Genomic DNA, 21,951 nt, shown 5'->3' with positions numbered 1-21,951 from the left:
AAAGTTTGACTTTAGAGTTAAAAAATAATATGATATTAGAATCCGTAATAAACAAACTATAAATAGTAACGAATGTGTTAAAGTCCTTTTGTGTTTGATAACTAAACTGATATTTGGGTGTATACGTATATGCAACTGACAAGCTCGTCTTTTCACCTACACTTTGAATTTCAAAGAAGTAAAAGAAAAAAAAAATGGAATGAAGAAAAGAAAACGAAAGGAGAATGGAAGAGGGGAGACAAAGTGGGAACCTACAAGAGAGAAAAAAAAAAAAAAAAAGATGCCTTAGAGAAATCTCACCATCATTAAATTTGGAAAATTCCTTACGGATTTGATTGAAACGTGTAATCATTGTTGCATGGAATTCATCCCCCTATTATGTTAATTATTAAACTACTTTAATATATAAGTATGTCTCTCTTTGTCTCTTTTCTCAAACTATGATCTTACAATTTAATCAAATTTCCTCCCCCTCTCATTTGTATATATTTGATTAATTATGTTTAACATAATATAAAGTTTTATTTGTACGAAATCATTAATCCAAAAGGAAAACGATAATATTCATACATAAACAAACTAGAAGTCCTTAGCTTTTGAAACTTATTTTTTCTACCTGAAAACCAATAATACTCTTGGTGTCGGTAACTCGGTAATCATAAGATAAATAATAAACTGATGGTAATATATTTTTTTTAATGGCTATTTAAGCAAGTGTTCCTCCTAATAATGATAGTTAATTACGGAATAGAATTGGACCGGTTACATAAAAAAAAAAGTAAAATTTAATCCACTCAGTCGTCATGTTTTATATGGGTTTGTCAAGAAAAATAAGATTAAAAAATGTTATACTATATGCTTTTTTATTAGTCGTTGTTGCTTTGTGTTGCTATTGTGGAGGAAGTTGGCCGGCTCTTTTCCTGGGGTGTTTGTTTATGTGTTGTTGTGTGTAGTTATCAGTTATCACAGTAAGAAGTCATTTTGTTTTACACACCACACGTTTGAAAATACAATTATCATGTAACGATGATTATATATATATATATATATATATAGATAAATTTGATTTAGTTTAGTTAGTTAGTTATCTACAAAGAGTTAAACAGTAATCGGATTTAAATGATCAACCAATTATATTCAGCCGATTAATGGGTCGATAAATATACAATCAGTATAAATAGATGAGAGAACAATGTTTACATGTTTTGGGTAATCTGATTGATAATGTCTACCGAGTTTTGGTTTTCGAAACATTGTAATGCATAATTTATTGTTAATTGTGACTTTTCAATAAATGATGTAAACATATAGGCTAATGAAAATTATTGGGATTAATTTACAAAAAACAAAATAATTAGGAAGGTGGATTCGACATGATTTTTGGGAAGAGGTAACTTTTGTGGGTGTCGTTTCCATCATCAGCTTTAGGACACATCTTGAGATGGATGGAAGCTTTGATGTACCTCCACCACACTCGATTACCTTCTTGACAATTTTCTCTCTCTCTACATCTCCAGAAATTTAAAACTGTCATGTGAAACGAAAAATGTGTTCCTTTATTTATTTATCTAATAAATAAAACATCCCAAATTGTTGTCAAAAAAAAAAAAACATCCCAAATTTGTTAATTTGTTAATATTAAAATCTTTACGTGTCATTTAAATTTATTAGATTTTTGATTTCCTTAGGTTGCTTCAGAAAGCTGATCATGATAATAGTTCAAAACTCCCAACCTTCTTTTGGCCTCATTATGGAATGGTTAGGTTTATAATTAACGATGTAAGTTACTTGCTTAAGCAAATGAAAGTAGAGTCGTTAATCATCTAATTAAGTAGACAATAAGCGGTGATAGGAATATAACATTCGGCATCATTATCAATATATTGTAAAATCGTTGGAAGGAAGTCGTAAATAAAAAATATATATCATGGAATAGATTTTAGTTTTGTTAGCGATATGATCTATAAACATTAGAACACCTTCACATGAAGTTGACTGCCAAAGACACGAATGGTACAAATGATATGCTTGGAGGGTCTTTGACACGTGTGGGGGACATACATACGAAACCCTACCCTTCTATATGAAAGCAAGAGAAGATAAACCGTCAAAGTAACATATATAGCTTTGATCATATTTATAGAAAAGAAAAATAAGTGTCATACACTATTTAAATTTGATACACAATAGTCAACAAAAAAATAAAGAACAGGAAAGATTTAAGAATAAAAACAATGGAAGGAGGAGGAGGAAGAAGAGTAGTAGTCAATAATTACGATCTACACCAAGTAACATCGTCGACGACGACGATTCAAGAGAATATGAACTTCCTCATTCCTTTTGAAGAAACCAATGTGTTAACCTTTTTCTCTTCTTCTTCCTCTTCTCTCTCTTCTCCTTCTTTCCCCATCCACAACCCTTCCTCTAGTACTACTACTCATTCACCTTTAGGGTTTTCTAATAATCTTCAGGTCTTTGATCTCTCCTTCTATACACAAATATATGATGATCTTGATTAATTGTATTTTAACTATTGTTTGACTGATCTTAATTTGGAAAGTTTAATATGATTTTTGTAGGGTGGAGGAACCTTGGGATCAAAGGTGGTTAATGATGACCAGGAGAATTTTAGGGGAGGAACTAACAATGATGCTCATTCTAACTCTTGGTAATTTATCTCATTAGACTCGAAGATGAATCCTTTTTCTACTTTTTTTTTCTTCGCCGTGAATCTAATCATTAAAGTTATGAATTTATATTTCCTTTTTTTCTATCCAATGTTTTCGGTACTTCAACATTCCTCCTGCAATTTGTTGAGTTTCAATAGAGTTATAAACTCTCTATATACACAAAGACTTATGACATAATTAGATTAAACCTTCTTAATTAAGGTAAAAATAATGTTTCTAATACATCATAAGAGTTATTGTTTGCAGGTGGAGATCAAGTAGTGGGAGTGGAGATATGAAGAACAAAGTGAAGATAAGGAGAAAACTTAGAGAGCCAAGATTCTGTTTCCAAACAAAAAGCGACGTTGATGTTCTCGACGATGGCTACAAATGGCGTAAATATGGTCAGAAAGTTGTCAAGAACAGCCTTCATCCCAGGTAGGCTTTAACACCACCACATACATGTGACTGACTAATCAACCCTATTAGTCTTAATTAACTTTACAATAGTTTCCTAATATAACATTTGCTTACTTAGACACTCGATCGTATAATCACATCTATTGATGCATGATTGATATTTTCGTAAAAGCTGAGGTGAGGAACTTGATTTTTGGTGCATCATAATATTCTCTCATTAAACTCATGTGGAACCTTAGCTCAACTGCTCAAGTACTAGACATGACTGTTTATACCTTCTTATACATACATATGTATTTCATATTTAGAATATTTATTGTACGTAGGTTACAGTTTAATTTAGTATGTATCGTACCGTACGTCCCTCGAGGGATGTCATCATCATTAAGAATGCAAATAATATTTTTTATTTTTACCTCTTTTTAATTTTCATTGTGCCATGTGATCTACACATATTTCCAACTATCTTTTTTTTTGAATAATTTCACACGTTTGTTAATTCCTTTTTTTTTTGTATGATTAATTGAATCTAATTATTTGTGTCTATGTGTACTACTAGTGAAAGAATAATAAATATGTGGAAATATATATACAGGAGTTATTACAGATGCACACACAACAACTGTAGGGTGAAGAAGAGAGTGGAGCGACTGTCGGAAGATTGTAGAATGGTGATTACTACATACGAAGGTCGTCACAACCACATTCCCTCTGATGACTCCACTTCTCCTGACCATGATTGTATCTCATCTTTTTAACCTCTCTCTCTCTCTCTCAATCTATATCTATATATAGACAGATATATAAATATATATGCACATACAGATGTACGTGTGATATATTGCCTAGCTATTTGATATTGCATGTATTCTTCATGAGTATGTCATCAGATATTTATACACATATTCTTGACTTGTTGCTTATAGACTTGTGGGTATACATGATATGTAATAGTAATATATTGAACTTTGGTAGTTCATTTTGGTTAAAAACTTTCAGTGTGATAGATTTTTTGAGTTCTGGCGCAGAAAAAAATTAAATTTTGTTAAAGTGATTCTGAAGAAAAATACTTATCAGATGAAGACCACATCATATTCTTGCATAATAGCATATTCTTGACTTGTTGCTTATAGACTTATGGTATACATGATATGTAATAGTAATATAATTGGTAGTTCATTTTGGTTAAAAAATTTCAGTAGATTTTTTGAGTTGTGAGGCGGTGGAAAGATGAAATTTTGTTAAAGTGATTCTGAAGCAAAATACTTATCAGATGAAGACCACATTAAATATACAGGTGCATGATCTTTTTCTTTAATAGTAAAATGAATACTCGAACCACGGTTTGTTTAGACAGGTTATATGTTCCCAAATCTAATACGATATAATAACTATTGTAGTTTTATATATGAGCCATAAGAAAAAACACCAGAAGCTTCAACGTTTTATGCCTTGTATTTGTAGAATGTTTCCGATCCTGTCGTGACTTAGTCTCTTCCGACTACTGGTTCCTCTGATGTAATATCTCTTATCTCTTTGTCTTTGTTGATTTATATTCTCTCTCTGTCTATTGTGTTCATCAGAGATCTATCAAGTTTGATTACTCATTTATATTCTCTCTCTGTCTATTGTGTTCATCAAAGATCTATCAAGTTTGATGAGCGGAAAGCTGAGAGAGCTAGGCAGATTGAGCTCAAAAAGAGCAAAAAAATCTGCTAGACTGAGCAAGGCCGCAAAGGCAAAACGCCCAACACAATCTACTAAAAGACTGGCTACTACTAAGAAAAGTTTAAGAATTTTAAGTTGTTTGACTACTGTTAAACTACTGTCTTTTAATTAACTCTCTTTTTAGAGTTTGACCATCTGTCTTTTAACTCTCTTTGTAGAGTTTGACTATATGTTTTTGCAAGTATGGAACCAAATTTTGAATTTGGTAGTCATTTTGGTTAAAAAAATTTAGTGCGATAGATTTTTTGAGTTTGAGGCAGTTGAAAGAAATTAAATTTTGTTAAAAGTGATTTTGAAGCAAAATACTTATTAGATGAAGACCATATTAAATATATAGGTGCATTATCTTTTTTTTTTTAATAGTAAAATGAATACTCGAACCACGGTTTGTTTAGACATGTTATATGTTCCCAAATCTGGTACGATATAACTACTGTAGTTTTATATATGAGTCATGAGAAAAAACACTAAAAAGGAACAAAGGTCAAAAGTTTACAACTACAAGTAGTAACAACACTCAAGCCAACCTAGCTACAAACTAGCACACATGGTCCTATATATATCACATTATTATTTAAATTAGGGTGTAATCTAGCTAGCTAGAAAAACTTCTCTCCCTCTCTCGCCTAATGATGAAGATGTTATACTACAGATGATTGAATCATGCAGCCGGAGCGTAATCATAGATCATATCGTCGTCATCAATCATCATCACCTTGGTTCTTGAAAGATGCAAATGCATTGTGACCATTGTAATAGAGAACCAAGTCAAATACTATAGACGACATCCTCTTTTCTTCTCTCTACTTAGTGCAAAAAATCGTAAAGAAATATACAACTTGATTTGATTATTATACGTTGAGATGGTTACTTGTTGTATATACATTTATAGATGGTAAAAAGCATATTAAATGGCGAATGCCCAACTCGCTGAAACTGAGTCAGGGCATGTGACTCGCTGCTTATCATGTGTGCCAGACACAAGTGGAGTGTGAGTAAACTGAGTAAGCCACCTATTTTGTGCCCTGACACATCTTTCGCTTTTTGTACATACATTATATATTGGTCCACCTCTTATTACACGATATGTTTAACACACTTCTCATTATATTATGATTTTAATGGAATAATAAACTTTTTTCAAGTAAAAGAGAGGAAGAAACGTAAAGTTCTTTTTTTTTTTTTTTTGGATTTTAGTAAGAATTATAGGGTATTGATTCCCTCAACCAATAGCAACATCATGGCATCGTGCATGGAACCTTGATGGACAAGAGGAAAGATTTACGATCTGATGTCTAGATTTGTTTTCGTTTATCTTTATTTCAACATTATTATGATCATTCTTTGTTTTCTCTTGGATCAACATTACAAAAGTTTCTCTATAATTGGTTTTTTGGGAAAAGTAAAAGAGATATTTTCCTAGATTTCTTTGGGTTATCTTTCAATCAAACATTATTGTAGAGTAAAGATCATTTTTTTTTTCCATTGGGGTTTTTAGGAAAGTAGAATCATACTCAATAAAACGGCCTCTGTTAGGCCCATAGTCGGTTCAAAAGATAATCGTGAAGTGGTAAAATATATAAACGAAACTTTGAATTTTTGTTGTTTTGTCCCTCTTTGATCGTGATGTGAATAATTTTTGCTTCTTGGGCCCTTTTGTGTAAGGCAACAACAATGACAATGTTTGTTTCTGCGTCTAAACCACAACGATTTTGGTTTATTTTTTTCGAGGATATTTATAAGAAAAATGTCGTATGCAACTTAAGATGAAATGGGATATGTAGAATAGTGAGGCCCACCAAATAAAAATGGATTGATCTGATAATATCTTCATAAAATCCTCAACAAACAAATATATATGATTTGGTATGATTTAAACAATATATTTTGAAGAAAAAAGAAAGAATTGGCCTTGTAGAAGAAAATAAAAAATGCTTCTTTCGAATAAAATAAACTTTAAGTTCATAAATGAAATCGGAATTATAAAAAAACTGTACATATGTAACTAAGAAATGTGGTTCATCCTTCTATGATTCAAAGACAAAAAATTATGCATTGACTAGACTAGGCGTATACTATATATATCAATATTTATATGTATTCTAAAACGTAAATATTGTTAATTATATAATTATTTTAATCTTTTTAATTTTTATTTTGTTGATAACAGAGAGTATTTGAAAGATGGGGAGGGGTCACATGGAGTAGCACATGGAAACTGGGTATGAAAAAGATACGAGACGCGAGAGACACGTTACGCAGTTATTGATGATCCCCAAATGCCTCCAAACAAAAAAAAATTACTACTACGATTAAATAAAAAAAAATCTCTTTATTCTTGGTTCTCTCACGGGACATGCTTTACTTTTTCATCACTCCAATCACAATCAGTTAACATCTAACCTGGCTGTCATGTTAAATTAATTGTTTTTTCTTGTAAGTTCAGGTACTAATCAAGTATACGATCGGTACTCGCATCATACGAAAGCCCCCAAATAAATAAAAATAACGCAGGTACATTATACAAGCATATAAACTTTGTACTAGTAAAAGTTCGTATACTTCAGTTTGTAGTAGTTCATGAGTGGATGAACTATATTTTTGACGTTTGATGTTTAATGTTATTCGGAAAATTATTAACGATATTAGAAAAATGCATCATTCGATTGCATGTTACGTACGTAGCATGGTGAAGTACTTACAAAACATGAAAAATGTAACTCTATACAAAGAAAAAAAAAAAGTAGAGAACCAGTATTTGAAAATGCGATAATCTAGTTCACGACGCTGTGTTCCTCGTATTTTCATTTCGGTAAGCACGATTAAATTTGAAATATTCCAAAGGGGATGATCATTGATCGCACAAGTTGACATATCGTGGTCTGTAAAGTAAAGTAACAAAAAAAAGATCTTAACGTGAAACCTCTTTTTTTTTTTTGTGTTGGTCTTTTAAACTTTTTTGGGTTTGCTGTTCTTAGAACTTTGTCTAAATGCGTCCAAATTAGATGTCTTACTTTGCATCTTAGATTTAGATCGATCTACTATGTAATTTAGATCTTATATCTTTTCGGTTCCTAGCTATCAATTTTTTTTCTTTTCTTTTGGGGGTTATAAAGAAAGGATTAAATTTGATGTTACCAGATGGGAATTGATTCACACATTATTAGAAACACATGCATTTCGTTAGATCACTATCGTCGTGACTTTCTAAATTTAAATAAATTTTCCCCACATGTCATGTAACATGATGAGTATGGGATCCCATCTCCACATTACAAATCAAAAAAATTAAGACAAAAACATAATAATCATACATCTTTCTCGTATATTCACATAATACTCCTCGTATATATTTTTTCACGTATGAATTATCCCAAATTAATCATATTACATATATAGTTTCATATATTAATTAGGATATGTACGTTTATCTCCTTCGATTTGATATATCTTGTTTGATGTATTAATAATGTTTCCCTCTTGTTAGAACTTAAGTTTTCAAATTCAATAAATCATTAACCCAACTTCTTTTATAAAAACCCCACTTTTCCTTTTCTGTTCCATATACTAATGAGTTATTTATTGTTTCATTTTTATTTTCTTTTGGTTTTTTGGGGTTCCACCGCCGACGGTGATAGCACAATTGAGTAAATGACTAATGAATGAATAACACAACTGAAAATTTCGAAAAGCGACACATTTCTAAAATTAAATTGGATTAAAAACACCTACCGATTTAATAAAACTAGAAAGAAAAAAAAAACTTAAAATACTTAACACTAATTTACTAAAATAATTAAAAAAAAATTCATAATAACTACCCAATATAACGAACACACGCCATTAACAACAGAGCAGAGCGAAGAGAAGACTCTTCTCCATCTCATCACACAAACAAGTTCTCTTTCTCTCTCTCTCTCTTTCTCGTACACACAAAAAAAAATGGCGGAACTTGAAAATCCAAGTGTAATGTCGAAGCTAATAGCATTCTTATCTTCATTGCTAGAGCGAGTTGCTGAGTCGAACGATCTGACCAGACGAGTCACGACTCAGTCACAGAGGGTATCGGTGTTCCACGGACTGAGTAGACCGACCATAACGATCCAGAGCTATCTTGAGAGGATCTTCAAATACGCGAATTGTAGTCCGTCTTGCTTCGTCGTGGCTTACGTTTATCTCGACCGTTTCACTCACAGACAACCTTCACTTCCCATCAATTCCTTTAACGTTCATCGTCTCCTCATCACTAGTGTCATGGTCGCTGCTAAATTCCTCGATGATCTGTAAGTCAATTTTAACCTGTTGAAATCAAGAATTGAACTCAGAATTCACTATCACAATCAAATCCCCTGTTTCATAACTGCTCTGTTTCTGAAGTTTTGTTTGAATCTCAAGAAAACTATAATTTCATTTAATTTTTAATTTATGATCTGAGTCTGTTTATCTCAACCACAGGTTTAGTTTCAACTGTGAGAGGATTGAGTATTTATTTGGTTCAGACATCATACTGATAAATCAATCAATCAATCAATCACTTCCCCTGTTTTATGGCTTCTCTGTTTCGTCCGTCCAGTGAAATAAAGATTCAATTTTTGTAAAGTTTTTTGTTGAGTTGACACTGATTCACTCACTAAACACTGAATATGGTAATTTGAAACAGGTACTACAACAATGCGTATTACGCGAAAGTGGGAGGAATAAGCACGAAAGAGATGAATTTTCTAGAGCTGGACTTCTTATTCGGGTTAGGGTTTGAGTTAAACGTGACGCCAAACACATTCCACGCTTACTTCACTTATCTTCAAAAGGAAATGACTCTTCTTCAACCTCTCTCTCTCGTTGTTGTCCCACCATCAAGATCTGTCATTACCTTCATCAATGACGATGAAGCTTCTCATCAGAAACAGCAACTCGCTGTCTGAGTTTCCACAACAAAATTCCAAAAAAACCAAAAAAATCTTTTTTTTTTTGTCTCTTTTCCAAAACATTTTAATCATTTTCGCCCTTTTTTTTATAATGAATTTGTGTAGATGATGTAGAGATTAGTCGGCAGGGACTCTTATCTTGTCTTAATCAATCTCTGATTAAGAATAAATAAGAAAATTCAAAATCAAACCAGTAAGTTCTTGTCTATCTCTTTCTCTGTCACTCTATCTCTATCTCTATCTCTCTCTCTAAATATATATTTAGTAATATAGATGTGGACAGATGAGATAATTCATCTTTACAGACTGGCTTGGCTAAAGAATTTAAATGTCACTAGTGACCCCTCTAAACTTATATATACATAACTGAGATTTATATATATGTAATATGTTATTGTTATTTGTTATGATTGTTTATGTTTTGTTTTGTCTGATATTCAAATTTTACCCATGTCAGATCAGAAACATGGGTTAATAATAATAAGTTATACAAGGTACAATAATTGGGATTGGTGAATAAGATTTGTTGTTTCTGGTTCTATAAAGGGAACAAAAGAACATGTGCAGAGCAGAGACGACAGAGTGTAACGATAAAGAAATTACATTCAAGTAGCCGATCTTGAAATAGGCTAAAAGAGACTGTGACTTGTGAGAGCTTTTACAAATAATGCTAACTGACAGAACAAAACAAAAAAAACTTACTTTTTGACTCAGGTTTCTTTAAATGTACTACTCAAGAACACAAACCAATCAAGATAGTATTAACTATGTAGAAAGTAAAAAAAAAAGAGAGGGGAACTGGAATATGAGACTGTAACTTGGGATTTTATGAGGTGGTCGTGGTACTACTTCTTAGAGGATAGATTCTGATTTTCTTGGCATGTTTTCGGATTAGTCTTGGGATTCTCGCTACAGCGATAGGTAATACCACAGATAGCACCATGAAGAACAAGCCTAATCCGAGGTTTGGAGAAACTGCAGCCACTGCGAATCCATAGGTCAAGGCAACAGCAGTCAATGAAACTTGCAGCTCAAGGTAGAAAGGGAGACCTTTTGTGAGCAAAGAGATTAGTTCAATAGAAGTGAATAATCCGATCGAGTTTAAGAAGATGAAAATGCCGTAAGAGACCCAGCTCTTTGATCCCATTATCGTTGTTCCAGCGTAGTAAACCGGTTTTGTTATGTTTCCTTTCAGATCAGTTACTTGACAGAATCCATCAATGCAGTAATCTTCTTGCCAGACACCTCCAGGTGGACTTAGAACGGCTTGATAAGTCGCTGTGGCTATCAGAATCGCGATAACATTGCGAACGTCCTTAGGTGAGACTCTGTCTTTCTTGTACTTGAAGTAATCTAGCCATTGCTTGTGAGTCATCAGGCAGGGATTCTTCTGACGGTGTTGTTTCATTTTCTGTCGTTGTTGTAGATTGTCTTGTGTCGAGATCTCTTGATCTTACAGCTCCTGATTTAATGAGGATCTGATGAATCTCCACGTCTTCTGGTTCACCTCCAAAGTGAAGTAACACATCAAGAGGTGTGAAGCCATTGGAGTTTAAAGAGTTCATTTCAATAACATTTCGTGGGATTGTGTTATTAGAGCCAAGCAACAAGTCAATCACCTGCAAATTGTAATCCACAAAATCAAAAACTAAATTCGAAACCAACTTAAATTAGAGAAGATTGATACCTCGTACTGTCGTTTTTGAACAGCTAAGTGTAAAACTGTGTTCCTTCCATTGTCTTGCTTATTCAACACACAAAGCTTATCAAATTCCTTAAGACGTTCCAACAAAACAACGAATCCATCAAACTGATAGTACTTAACCGCAAGATGAAGCACGGTCTCTCCAGGGGCAGTGATTTCTTCAAGAGACTCCGGATTTGCAGACACTCACTCATCAAGAACACGAACTCTTCCTCTCACTCTCTCTTAGTTTCAGGACTTCCCTGACGAAACTATAAAGTGTCCGTACATGGAGGCAACGTGTAACGGCGTTTCTTCGCCGTTTACAACAATAACTTTCGAGAATAGTAGGATCGGATTCCGTTGATCGGAGTAAATACTCGACATCTCCTTTTCGAGCAGCCTCCATTAACGGATTCTTCTCCATCATATCTCTCTCTCTCTTTCTGCTAAGTCAAAAACCTCTTTGCAAGAGATTTGAGGCATTAAAAATTTCTCTTTCCGCTAAGTCAAACCTCTTTTGCAAAGACTTTGATTTGAAACATTAAAAACAGATGTCCAAGATATGATTTTCAACTATGTTTAGTCAGTCAGACAGAAACAAAACATGTCAAACTCCCAACGTCATACACAATCTTGATTTTATTAATCGAAAAGTCAAATTTATACGACAAGGACATTTTCACATAGAAGCCTTGTCAAAATATATTATCAACATAAGAACACACACAAACAAACGATATGACAAAAGAGATAGATGTCTCAAGTTGCGAAACCTAACTTGAGAGTTGAGACACTTGTTGTGTTATCTACCACTTGTAAGATTCCTTGTTGCATAATAATAGCCCAATTCAAGTTTTAAGCCCATCTATCAAATTGTGTTAATATCAACAAATCATTAATCTCATGATATTATTATTAACAAAAAGACTTTACTAAAAAAAAAGAGTAGAAACGCCAGAGAGCAGCAAGAGAGAGAAGAGTCCAAAAAGTGGGGAAGAAGAGGCCAAAAAAACATAATTAAGCAAAGCAGTTACAAAAACGGCAAAAGAGCGGGTTCGCAAGTCTACCCTACGCCACCTACCGGCTCCGTGAAACACGGCTCACGTTAGCCTCCCCTTAACCATGATGACCATGACCACGGTGGCTTCGTCCCCGAAACCAGCCGCTTTTTCTCTTTTTTATTTTCCACCGATACAAATATCATTATTATCCCACGTGTCGTCCACGACGGTGTGCCCCCACCACCCGCCTCCGCCACCACCGCTTAAGGCTTTCTTCCTTAATTATTACCAACTCTTCTGCTAATGTACGCTTCTATCTAACCTTATCCTCCGCCACCAACTTTTATCATACGCATCTCCTCCACTCTCTCTCTTTTTCCTCTCTCCCTTATCTCTTCTCGATATTACGTGATATCGCCGCCGCGAATAGCCATCCTTCCGCATCACAGCCTTTTTCTCCTTCCTTAACGAGATCTGATTTTTTCTTTCCTCAGATTTTGAATTTTTTTTCATCTATACCGTTCCATGTCCGATCCGGATTCTCCGATGAACCACGATCCAATTCCGGATCCATCACCGGTTCGGATCCAGTCGTCTCCACCGTCAGCTCTCGTCCCGCCATCATTATCATCTCCCGCTCAAGACGATGCCTCAGCGGAACCGGTTTCCGTCACAGATCTGAAGAGCGCCTCGATCCCCTCCGCCGCGTCTAAGAACTCTAGGCGGTTACCTCCGCCGTGCTGGTCGCTCGAAGAGACGGTCGCGCTAATTGACGGATACAGAGACAAATGGTACGCTCTGAACCGTGGAAACCTCAAGGCGAATCACTGGGAAGAAGTCGCAGACGCGGTTGGTACTAGTTGCCCGGACGTGACGCCGAAGAAAACCGCGGTTCAGTGCCGTCACAAGATGGAGAAGCTTCGTAAAAGGTACCGAACTGAGATCCAGAGAGCTAGATCTGTGCCGGTGGCGAGGTTTATATCGTCTTGGGTTCATTTTAAGCGGATGGAAGCTATGGAGAATAGACCAGAGATCAAACAAGGTAACGAAAGTGGTGACGACGAGGATCACGACGACGGGAATTACACAGCTCGGTATCAGTTTAAAAACGGCGGAGGAGGAGGAGGAGGAGGAGGATCAGTGGCAAGGACGACGCCGGGGTTCTTTAATAGGAATGGTACGGCTGGATCTGGTACTAGTAGCGGCGGAATTCGAATTCGGATACCGACTGGAGTGAGTCTAGCACAGCCAGGTCCGAGATTTCCCGGTAAGATTGATCAGAAATACACGGCGAGTCCGAGTTCAAATCCGAGACCTGGTCGTGGTTTAGGAGTAGGAGCAGGAGGAGGATCTAGTTACAGTGCTAGGGTTGGTAGAATTCCTGAAGGAGGAGGAGGGAAGAGAGGGAGAGAGATGATGATGATGATGAAGACGGAGGAGGATGATGGTAATGGTAATGATCCAATGGTGGAGATAGCGAGTGCGATTAAGCTGCTTGGAGATACGATGTTGAGAACAGAGCAGACGAGAATGGAGATGACTAGAGAGATAGAAGCGATGAGGATGGACACAGAGATGAAGAGGACGAAGATGATATTGGAATCGCAGCAACGAATTGTGGAATCCTTTGCTAAGACCATTGCAGAGAATACGGAGGAGAAGATGAAGAGGAAAGCTCGAAGAATGGCTGCTGCTGACTCTCTTGATTGATAGTAGACTTCTAAAAGGGCGCCATAAAATTATGTGTTATCGAAAGAGCTTTTATTAGCTCATTGCATCTTTCTAACACAAGTAATGTATCCTGCTGCTTAAATTATGTATGTTATTAAGTGTATAAAATTGGGAGTTCCTCAGTATCGTTTATTGTTCGTTTCCGACATTAATATACAGAGGATACAAATCTTGATATTAAAGCTTCGAAAGTCACGTCAATGGAGTAAATAACCTCTCATTGTCGTCTTCTCTTCAATAGAGAGCTAAACACAGAGCAAGCATCATATCTAAATAAAGAATAATGCAATAAGCTGAGAAGACCTTAAAACTTGGCTGAGAATATTATTGTTTTCTTGAAGAAATCTTCATAAAACTTATGGATCAATTAATACAATTTCGTCCATTATTCGAGAGAGAGAGAGAGGAATGAAAAACTAAGAGATAGATACATCACAAGTCCAGCAACTATGAACCATCTCTCTAAAACTCGAGCTTATCATCCCATCCGAAAAAAAAAAGATGCAAGTGCGGTTGAAGATGCAAGCACATCTTATATTCCAACAGTCTCACAGAAGCTGGCTTTAATCCTCCTTTCGCAGCTGGTAGCTTCTTTTCTGCACAACTTTGCATGGTACAACCTCCTTTTGTAGCAGCCTCGGTAATGTGAAATCTGTGTTTCATTTACAAACTTTAGCACACATTTTGATCCATAGTTCCGGCTCAGACTTTTCAAGATGTGATTCATGCACTGTCTTCTTCTAACCAACCATATATCCCACAAAGAAGACCAAAACAATGCACAACTAATAAAATGGAAAGAACCAAAATTACCACTCACTCACATTCAGTAGTATGATCCTGGACCACCACCAGAGTAACTACTACCACCCAAGCCACGGCTTGAGTAAATTGAAGAATACGAGCTACCTCCTCCCTGCAAATCCAGTAATTTGTTACACAACTTCACTTTCCAAAATAAAAATAAAAGAACATTGTGAAGCCACTTACATCTCTTCTGGGTAGGTCACCACCATAGCTACTAGAGGAGCACATTCCTCCTACATCGCTGCCACTATAAGAACCTAAAGAAAAAGTAACATTATGGAATTATAGCCATGTTAGTGTTTGCATCTCAATAAAGTATTGCTCTATGTTAGTCACAACAGAAAGCTCTGAATCAAACCTCCTCCATAATCCATTCCCTGACGACTGCTGTATGGGCCACGCGATTCATGACTTGACATAGAATTTCGGCTGCTTCCATACCCTAGACTAGATCTAGGAATCCTACACCAAACATGGAAGTAAGAACAATAAAACATTTGGCACAAAGAGAATTGTTACCACAGAGATAACAGAATATATCCATAAAAAGAGAACATACCGGTCCCCATAGGATTCCGCATATTGAGAAGGGCCAACATCATAGTCCAGACGGGCTCTTGAATGACGAACATCGACGTCCGCATAACGAGGAGGAACGTCATCCTGAATAATGAACACTCGTTAAAGTAACCAATCATATAGTCTAAAGATATAAAATTAAGAGAACAAAATGGTCGGAGAGAGCAAGAAACCAGACCAATGCAGCATATGGACGCTTTGATCCAGGAAGAGGTTCATAAGCGCGAGGTCTTCCTTCACTGTAACTGGGAGGTCTTTCAAATCTTGAACTGTAAGGGTCATCCACGTACGGCCTCCTCATTTCAGAGCGAGACGAACTTCTAGGAAGATCTGAATAACCAGAGCTACGAGGCGCATAATCATCTCTGTAAGACAGATGTCTCTCAGGAGAAAGCCTTGAACTATAGCTCACAGCTGGTCTGCTTCTTGGAGGAGGAAGATCATCACGCCGACCATAGTCCCTCTTCAAGCTAGCCTTTGGATACAGAGGAACTGAAAACACAATATGGAAGATATGATCAGATAAATCAACACAAAAAAAGTTCAAGTAAAAAAGGATAACTAAACATGGAAAAACAGCAAGTCCAGTGGTACCTGGAGGTCTTCTATCATATGACCTAGCAGGTGGTGGCAAAGGCCTGACTCTTGCAGGTGGAGGTAGAGGTGGGCGTGGACGTCTTCCCCTTGATCCAGCCGCTCTCTTTGCACTAGAAGATGGGGCCCGAGATCCAACGCCTCTAGCACTCCGAGAGGAAGGAAGGCTACGGGGTGGAAGACGAGCAAATGAACTCCTTCCAGACCGTCCAGTCCCATGCCTAGACCGCTGGTCTGAGCGACTGGACTGCCTGCTTTTACCTGCTTTCTGAAGTGGTCTAGATAAGCGTGCTCTCACTTTTGCCTAGAAATATAAAAGAGAATTAGAAAGCAAAAATAATACTTGCGTAGATATGGATAAGGAATTAAAATATGAATACCTTGTCCTCCCCTTCGCCTAGCTCTGAGTTGTTGATGAATTTGGCACAGCTCATAGCAGCATCATGAGTATCAAAAGTTACAAAGCCAAAGTCTTTCCTCCTTGCTGATGGCATATTGCGAGCAAGCTCAATCTTTTCTAGTTTACCATATCTTTTCAGAAGGTCTCTAACACGTTCTTCATTCCATGAAGGTGACAGACCATCAATGAAGATAGTCTTAACCTGTAACACCAGTAAATAAGTGGAATTAAGTACTATGAGCAGATAGATATAATAGATTCATCAACAATCAATAATCCAGAATCTAGCATGTCGTTAGAGCCAGAAGGAAAATGTATTCTGAGTCTGTTTTCATTATTGGTTTTGACATTATTCTAAGTAACCATCCAGAAACGGTAAAATAAAACCTACTATCCTGCAAAGAGAAAAGGTGGCAACCACACCTCCCCCTTTAAACTCCTCCATCGCTCTACAGAAGACATGGTAGGATGAAAGTTGCAAGAAATAAATGATCCTGCAAAGTGAGTACCTGCGCCATTATCTCATCTTCTGGGTCTAAGAAAGAATCAGCAAAAGAGACCTTTGCAGGCTTCTCAACTCCAAACAGCACATCTTTCTTGAGGAGACGTTTGTGAGCATCCGTGGCATCTGAGCGAGAAGAGAATTCCAAGAAGGCATACCCTCGATTCATGTTGACATTGTTGCTGTCCTCTACCAACGTTATATCATCCACATTCTCAACTCCATAGTGTTTCAGCTTCTCCCTCAACTGGAACAACAACAAATACCTGATGGTCAGGATATCCACGTACTGTGGAGTTGGGTTTAATTGGCATATCTACGGACACTTACAGCTTCTAGGGTCCATGTCTTGCATATGTTACCAATGAAGAGGGTGTCATTATCCTGGCTTGCAGTTACACCACACTTTTTACCATTGATCTGCAGTCCCAATGACCAAGATCATGATATAGAATGTAAAGCTACACAAACTCTCCATCAAATACTAAAGTGTAGACAATTTACCATTGGGCTTTTAAGCTCTTTAACAGCTCGTTTTGCCTGTTCCACAGTTGCAAAACGCAAGAAAGCAGAACCCTTGCTCTTCTTTGTCTGAGGATTCTTCAAAATCCTAATATCAGTCACCTCGCCAACATGACCAAACACTTTCTTCAAGTCGTCCTCGGTAGCACCTCTGTCCAAATTTCCAACAAATATTTCGAACTCCTTACGCTTACGTCTATCATGGAGAACATCATGATGCTCTTCTTTTTCCACATCGACAGTGTCTCCTCCATGTTTGACATCTTCATCGGCATGCTCATCATCATGCTCACTCTCAAGCTCCTCCGGACCATCTCCAATCTCGTCCTCAAACTCACCAGCTTCCTCCTCGACCTCAATCTCCTCGTGCACTTCTTCTTCCTCCTCGTTAACCAACTCAATATCATCCTGTCCCAATTCTCTCTCTTCAAACTCCTCCCCCCCATATTCTTCAGCCTCATACTCTGGTTCATTGTCATCTAAATCCAATCTTTCATCTTTTCCGAAATCATCCACAGAATCCTTTATCTCCTCTGCGAGCAAAAGCGAGTAAAACATCTAATACTATTTCGAGGTACCCTAAAGTTTGTTCAGAGTTAACAACCCCAGAAGATAACGTCTATCTTCCACAGAATCTAGAACAATTATCATCCATATTAAATCCAAACATTCCATAGTCAGATACAATTATTCTTATTCTGTTAATCTCTATGGTCAGATATGTAGGTAGTCTAAAAAGTCACAAACTTTCGTCAAAGCTAGACTTAGATCCATCAAAAACAATGAAACGATACTACGAGTAAACTAGATAATCCCAATATAAAACGAATCAAAATTTTCAAAAAAAACTTACTTTTGGACGGAACAACATCATTCGGATTAGCTGCAGCTACAGAATCATCAATTGGATTCTCTTCCTCCAAAGTTTTATCTACCTCCTTCGCTTCCACAGCATCGGAGCCAGATAGCTCACCGATATTAACAGATTCTTCATGGGCAGATTCCATCGGTGTACTCTGAGCCTTGACCGCCGATCTCGTTAGCCTCCCGCCTCTTCTCGCGGCGCCTCCTCTCTTCACAACCTTCGGTGGCATCGCTATCGTATGTTCTCTTACCAAAACAGGACAGATTAACCCAATTCGAAGAACAAAGAACAGAGCAAGGCCACACAATTGTCGGGATCGAACAACCCCTAGCTCAGCGGATCAACAATGGTATTGAACTCGAGATAGAGAGAAGGAAACCCTAATTAACGGAGAGATGATAGCCTGCGCTTGTTGGACTAAAAATAAATTAATATATATATATATATATATATATATATTATTCCTTATTAAAAAAAGACGTGGCTTTCAAGCTTTTATTTCGTTGTTTGTAAACCTAAAACGGTACGAAATATGGGATTTTGGCCCAAATTAATATTCTACGCGTTAATGGGCCTTTTTACTCAATATAGTTTGACCGAGTTTTTCAAACAGAGCACGATGAAAGTGAAACAGAACAAGATTAATGAATAAAGCGAGATATGAAGAAGTAAAAGCAGTAGCACACTCATAATCATGTAAAGAAACTATATTATAATTCATCAGTTTCATGAAAGAGATAGGCAATACTGCAATCAATATAGCCTAAGTAAGTTGACAAGGTTCTGCAGTTACATTACATGAACCCCTTCTTGGCTCCTATTATTCTACACCAAAGAGAAAGTAATACTCTAGACGTTCACCATCAACAATGTCTAAGCCGAAACGGACAGACAACAACGCATTATATAGCAATGAGGAACAATCCCGAGAAGTTGAGAGGGTTCTGCAGCTCCATGAATCCCTACATGCAAACCAATCATTGTACACCAAATCTCTTTGCTTTCACGATTAACAGGACTTGGTTTCTCCCATAGAATTGCCAACTTCCCATAGTATTCAGCTATTCCAACGCATTGAGATTTGCCAAGATCAAAACCATAAACCACCCTCCATATCATCAGTTGAGTGTCATACCACATTAACCCGAATCTAGAGAAGTAAAGGTAGAGCACATTGTCAATCACGCACGTTCCTGAATGCCGCCAATTATCTTTAGGCATCTCAGATCTCTGACAAGAACCATCTCTAGTATCGTACGAGGCCATACCTTCACGAGGACATAGGACATAGAGCATAAACCTGCGGAGAGTGTACCAGTAGACGTATAAGGGACGACGAGAGATTTCGTCCAAGAAGAAGATATAAAGAGAATTTTTTCCGAGTAAAGATCGAGTCTCGTGAATCTCAGGCGAGAGAACAAGACTCCTCATCTTCTTGGAGACGCAACAGAGGATTGGGTAAAACCGTTTTGGTACGCGGGCTAAGACGTTCAAAACCATGTCCAGTGGCAGTGACAAAAGCGATATTGGCGATGACAATGAAGACGACGGTGGTTGGTTGGTTTTTCGCGGTCGTTCGTCGGCGTTAGAAGCGGCGAGGTTTGACATCGAGTTTAGTTTGAAGGAGAAGATTAATGGAGAGAATTCAAGAAATCTTTCACAGCAATTGAGAGATTTTTTAATTCAATTTTGGTTTCGGTTATATATCGGCTATATAGCCAAAAACAAAACAAAAACCGGTTTCTTTTTTTCTCCGATTCAATTTTAATCGGTTAAATCCGGTTTATAATATTTTGTTCGTTTACGCAGTAGATGTTAAGTCTTTCTTTAGTATATAATGAGCGGCAAAAGATTATGTCTAATTATAGAATGTAACTCAAGAATTTAATGATCTGTTACTTTGTTGTGTTTTTGAGCTGCGTTTTATATACACTGAATAGCTCCAACAACAATGAATACAGTATACCGCAACAACAATGACTAAATCGAGAGTTGAAAAGAACAAGTGAAGTGAGTGAACTTTTCAAAGGGATCGAGGTTTAATTCAATTTGGTTTTGCTTATATAAGCCAAAATCCAAATTCCGGTTTATTTCTTCTCCCTAACAGTTTTAGTCGGTTAAATCCGGTTTATATATGTTGTCTTAGACTTTTCAACTTTCAAGAGTTTTTACAACATTGTATTTGCAAGATGTCCAAATCTGGTGTTCCATCCGGTTCCGGTACCGCGGTTAAACTAATTTGTTTTCAGATTTTCTTGGTTAGTATAATGTAGAAACAAAAAAATCAGAGTATTATTCGGTTTAAGAGTTTTTATTTGAATCGGTTTAGTAAACCGTACTGATGTATCCACAATATGTCTCTCGTGTTTAACACTAAAAGAGAAAGACAATGCTCCTGCAATCTATATACGCCTCTAGGAACAATAACTAACTGCAACCAGACCAGCATAGGCTTTGGTTTGTCAAACTCAACTGCCTCTGATCAAACAAAATGCAACAAGGTTTGTTGCAACAAATGCAATTGCCATCTGGATACCTCCAGCTTCTTTGTTCCAACGAGTCATGGAAGATATTGACATGGTATGGCTGGTTCTTTTATTTCTAGGTTTTTATGATCTACAAGGTTTTAAATAGAAAATTTACAAATCACACTCTAGTCTTTCTGTAGAAGCAAAAAGTAAATTAAGTTCGTTGGGCAACTCAATAAAGATAAAAATAAAAAGGAACCTGTCAGACCACCGTGCGAACACCCCGGCCAGGTAGAACCGAGCCGAGTAACGATCCTCGACAGCATCAGATGCGTCCTAAGACTATCGTTGGCCATCAATAACGCTCTGGTCGCACGGTCGTGGTTCATCAACCAGGGTTAAGGGGCCTGTCTCCTTAGAAATCAAGGAAACAGAGGTACGTCCTATAGGAAAGATCCTGTTCAAGTAAGGTCGTGACCATTGTTGCTTTGTGACCATATATAAACAACTCAGTTTCCTCATCAGCTTCTCGATGTGGGATCTAAACACTAATAAGAAAAACAATAACGGGCTAATTTGTCCAAAAAAACCTAGGCCTATTCATTTTAAATAAAGTCCTTTAATGATTTTAATATATAGTACCACCAACCAACCACACTGAAGAAAAATAGAAAGGATGGATTATATACTAACACTTTGTACGGCCAATACTACTACATTTGCATGATTGGAGAAGGTAAGATTACCTCATGCTTCCAGAAGTGCCTTTTAACGGCTCGAGCAGTATCATAAGGATACAGACCATAGACATTTAACCGTTAGTCTTATTATTATTACTCAACTTGTTCTTCCACCGTGCTGCAAATTCCCTTTTCTTTCTCGAATCTGGCATGTGAAGGCGCAGTGTTAGAACTCCATTGAATAATTTGTTACCCAAAGGATAATTTGAATCTAGCAGAGAAGACAACCAACTCTCTAAAAACTCGTGATAATAATATATAAGATAAAGTGATACACAGTTGTATTCAACTTGCATAGACATCCAACATCAAT

General features: G+C 36.7%; 4 protein-coding genes, 1 long non-coding RNA gene, 1 other non-coding gene and 2 pseudogenes across 12 annotated transcripts; 4 read left to right on the top strand and 4 right to left on the bottom strand.

The window, feature by feature from the left end:
- The first annotated feature begins 1,887 nt into the window (after positions 1 to 1,887).
- On the top strand, positions 1,888 to 4,081 carry LOC104793426 (putative WRKY transcription factor 12). The gene is made up of 4 exons (XM_010519777.3): positions 1,888 to 2,471; positions 2,580 to 2,668; positions 2,937 to 3,107; positions 3,685 to 4,081. The coding sequence occupies exons 1-4, from the start codon at positions 2,235 to 2,237 to the stop codon at positions 3,845 to 3,847; spliced, it is 660 nt and encodes a 219-aa protein (XP_010518079.1). The 5' UTR covers positions 1,888 to 2,234; the 3' UTR covers positions 3,848 to 4,081.
- A 397-nt stretch (positions 4,082 to 4,478) lies between these two features.
- On the top strand, positions 4,479 to 5,103 carry LOC147943032 (uncharacterized). Its single transcript, XR_015560035.1, has 2 exons — positions 4,479 to 4,607; positions 4,733 to 5,103. It is a non-coding gene; the product is annotated as an uncharacterized LOC147943032 (long non-coding RNA).
- Positions 5,104 to 8,592: 3,489 nt separating this feature from the next.
- Positions 8,593 to 9,948, top strand: LOC104793425 (cyclin-U4-1). The gene is made up of 2 exons (XM_010519776.3): positions 8,593 to 9,100; positions 9,478 to 9,948. The coding sequence occupies exons 1-2, from the start codon at positions 8,760 to 8,762 to the stop codon at positions 9,737 to 9,739; spliced, it is 603 nt and encodes a 200-aa protein (XP_010518078.1). The 5' UTR covers positions 8,593 to 8,759; the 3' UTR covers positions 9,740 to 9,948.
- Positions 9,949 to 10,327: 379 nt separating this feature from the next.
- LOC104699447 (uncharacterized) lies at positions 10,328 to 11,922 on the bottom strand (annotated as a pseudogene). The gene is made up of 2 exons (XR_015560034.1): positions 11,430 to 11,922; positions 10,328 to 11,361 (listed from the first exon to the last, which is right to left on the bottom strand). The product of XR_015560034.1 is annotated as an uncharacterized LOC104699447 (transcript).
- Positions 11,923 to 12,274: 352 nt separating this feature from the next.
- On the top strand, positions 12,275 to 14,286 carry LOC104793424 (uncharacterized). Its single transcript, XM_010519775.3, has one exon. The coding sequence runs from the start codon at positions 12,956 to 12,958 to the stop codon at positions 14,138 to 14,140; it is 1,185 nt and encodes a 394-aa protein (XP_010518077.1). The 5' UTR covers positions 12,275 to 12,955; the 3' UTR covers positions 14,141 to 14,286.
- Positions 14,287 to 14,491: 205 nt separating this feature from the next.
- On the bottom strand, positions 14,492 to 18,877 carry LOC104793423 (uncharacterized). Of its 6 annotated transcripts, none has more exons than XM_087455026.1 (12): positions 18,419 to 18,877; positions 17,548 to 18,098; positions 17,374 to 17,463; positions 17,051 to 17,290; positions 16,522 to 16,743; positions 16,142 to 16,445; positions 15,726 to 16,039; positions 15,528 to 15,631; positions 15,327 to 15,430; positions 15,152 to 15,225; positions 14,986 to 15,077; positions 14,492 to 14,813 (listed from the first exon to the last, which is right to left on the bottom strand). In XM_087455026.1, exons 1-11 carry the CDS (start codon positions 18,657 to 18,659, stop codon positions 14,988 to 14,990), a joined length of 2,334 nt encoding a protein of 777 aa, XP_087311152.1. In that variant the 5' UTR covers positions 18,660 to 18,877; the 3' UTR covers positions 14,492 to 14,813; positions 14,986 to 14,987. The 6 variants fall into 6 exon arrangements, with proteins under 6 accessions (XP_087311152.1, XP_087311154.1, XP_087311153.1 ...); XM_087455028.1 differs by having other exon boundaries at positions 14,975 to 15,077; positions 18,419 to 18,865; XM_087455027.1 differs by having other exon boundaries at positions 14,982 to 15,077; positions 18,419 to 18,865.
- A 426-nt stretch (positions 18,878 to 19,303) lies between these two features.
- LOC109133384 (F-box/kelch-repeat protein At2g44700 pseudogene) lies at positions 19,304 to 20,038 on the bottom strand (annotated as a pseudogene).
- Positions 20,039 to 21,154: 1,116 nt separating this feature from the next.
- On the bottom strand, positions 21,155 to 21,373 carry LOC104793422 (small nucleolar RNA U3). Its single transcript, XR_769291.3, has one exon. It is a non-coding gene; the product is annotated as a small nucleolar RNA U3 (small nucleolar RNA).
- Between the last annotated feature and the right edge of the window lie 578 nt (positions 21,374 to 21,951).

This window comes from Camelina sativa, chromosome 6 (assembly GCF_030686135.1).
Source record: "Camelina sativa cultivar CO46 ecotype springtype chromosome 6, ASM3068613v1".
NCBI classification, from domain to species: domain Eukaryota; kingdom Viridiplantae; phylum Streptophyta; class Magnoliopsida; order Brassicales; family Brassicaceae; genus Camelina; species Camelina sativa.
This window is presented reverse-complemented; position numbering and strand designations above follow the sequence as displayed.

What these genes read in the sequence shown, in the direction of transcription:
- LOC104793426 (XM_010519777.3), top strand. Translation starts at nt 2,235, where the DNA reads ATGGAAGGAGGAGGAGGAAGAAGAGTAGTAGTCAATAATTACGATCTA. An exon ending in GGTTTTCTAATAATCTTCAG is followed by an intron (nt 2,472 to 2,579) that starts GTCTTTGATCTC and finishes TGATTTTTGTAG; the next exon opens with GGTGGAGGAACCTTGGGATC. An exon ending in GATGCTCATTCTAACTCTTG is followed by an intron (nt 2,669 to 2,936) that starts GTAATTTATCTC and finishes TATTGTTTGCAG; the next exon opens with GTGGAGATCAAGTAGTGGGA.
- LOC104793425 (XM_010519776.3), top strand. Translation starts at nt 8,760, where the DNA reads ATGGCGGAACTTGAAAATCCAAGTGTAATGTCGAAGCTAATAGCATTC. An exon ending in GCTAAATTCCTCGATGATCT is followed by an intron (nt 9,101 to 9,477) that starts GTAAGTCAATTT and finishes AATTTGAAACAG; the next exon opens with GTACTACAACAATGCGTATT.
- LOC104793424 (XM_010519775.3), top strand. Translation starts at nt 12,956, where the DNA reads ATGTCCGATCCGGATTCTCCGATGAACCACGATCCAATTCCGGATCCA.
- LOC104793423 (XM_087455026.1), bottom strand. Translation starts at nt 18,659, where the DNA reads ATGCCACCGAAGGTTGTGAAGAGAGGAGGCGCCGCGAGAAGAGGCGGG. An exon ending in TAGGCGAAGGGGAGGACAAG is followed by an intron (nt 16,446 to 16,521) that starts GTATTCATATTT and finishes TTATATTTCTAG; the next exon opens with GCAAAAGTGAGAGCACGCTT. An exon ending in GTGACCTACCCAGAAGAGAT is followed by an intron (nt 15,078 to 15,151) that starts GTAAGTGGCTTC and finishes CTGGATTTGCAG; the next exon opens with GGAGGAGGTAGCTCGTATTC.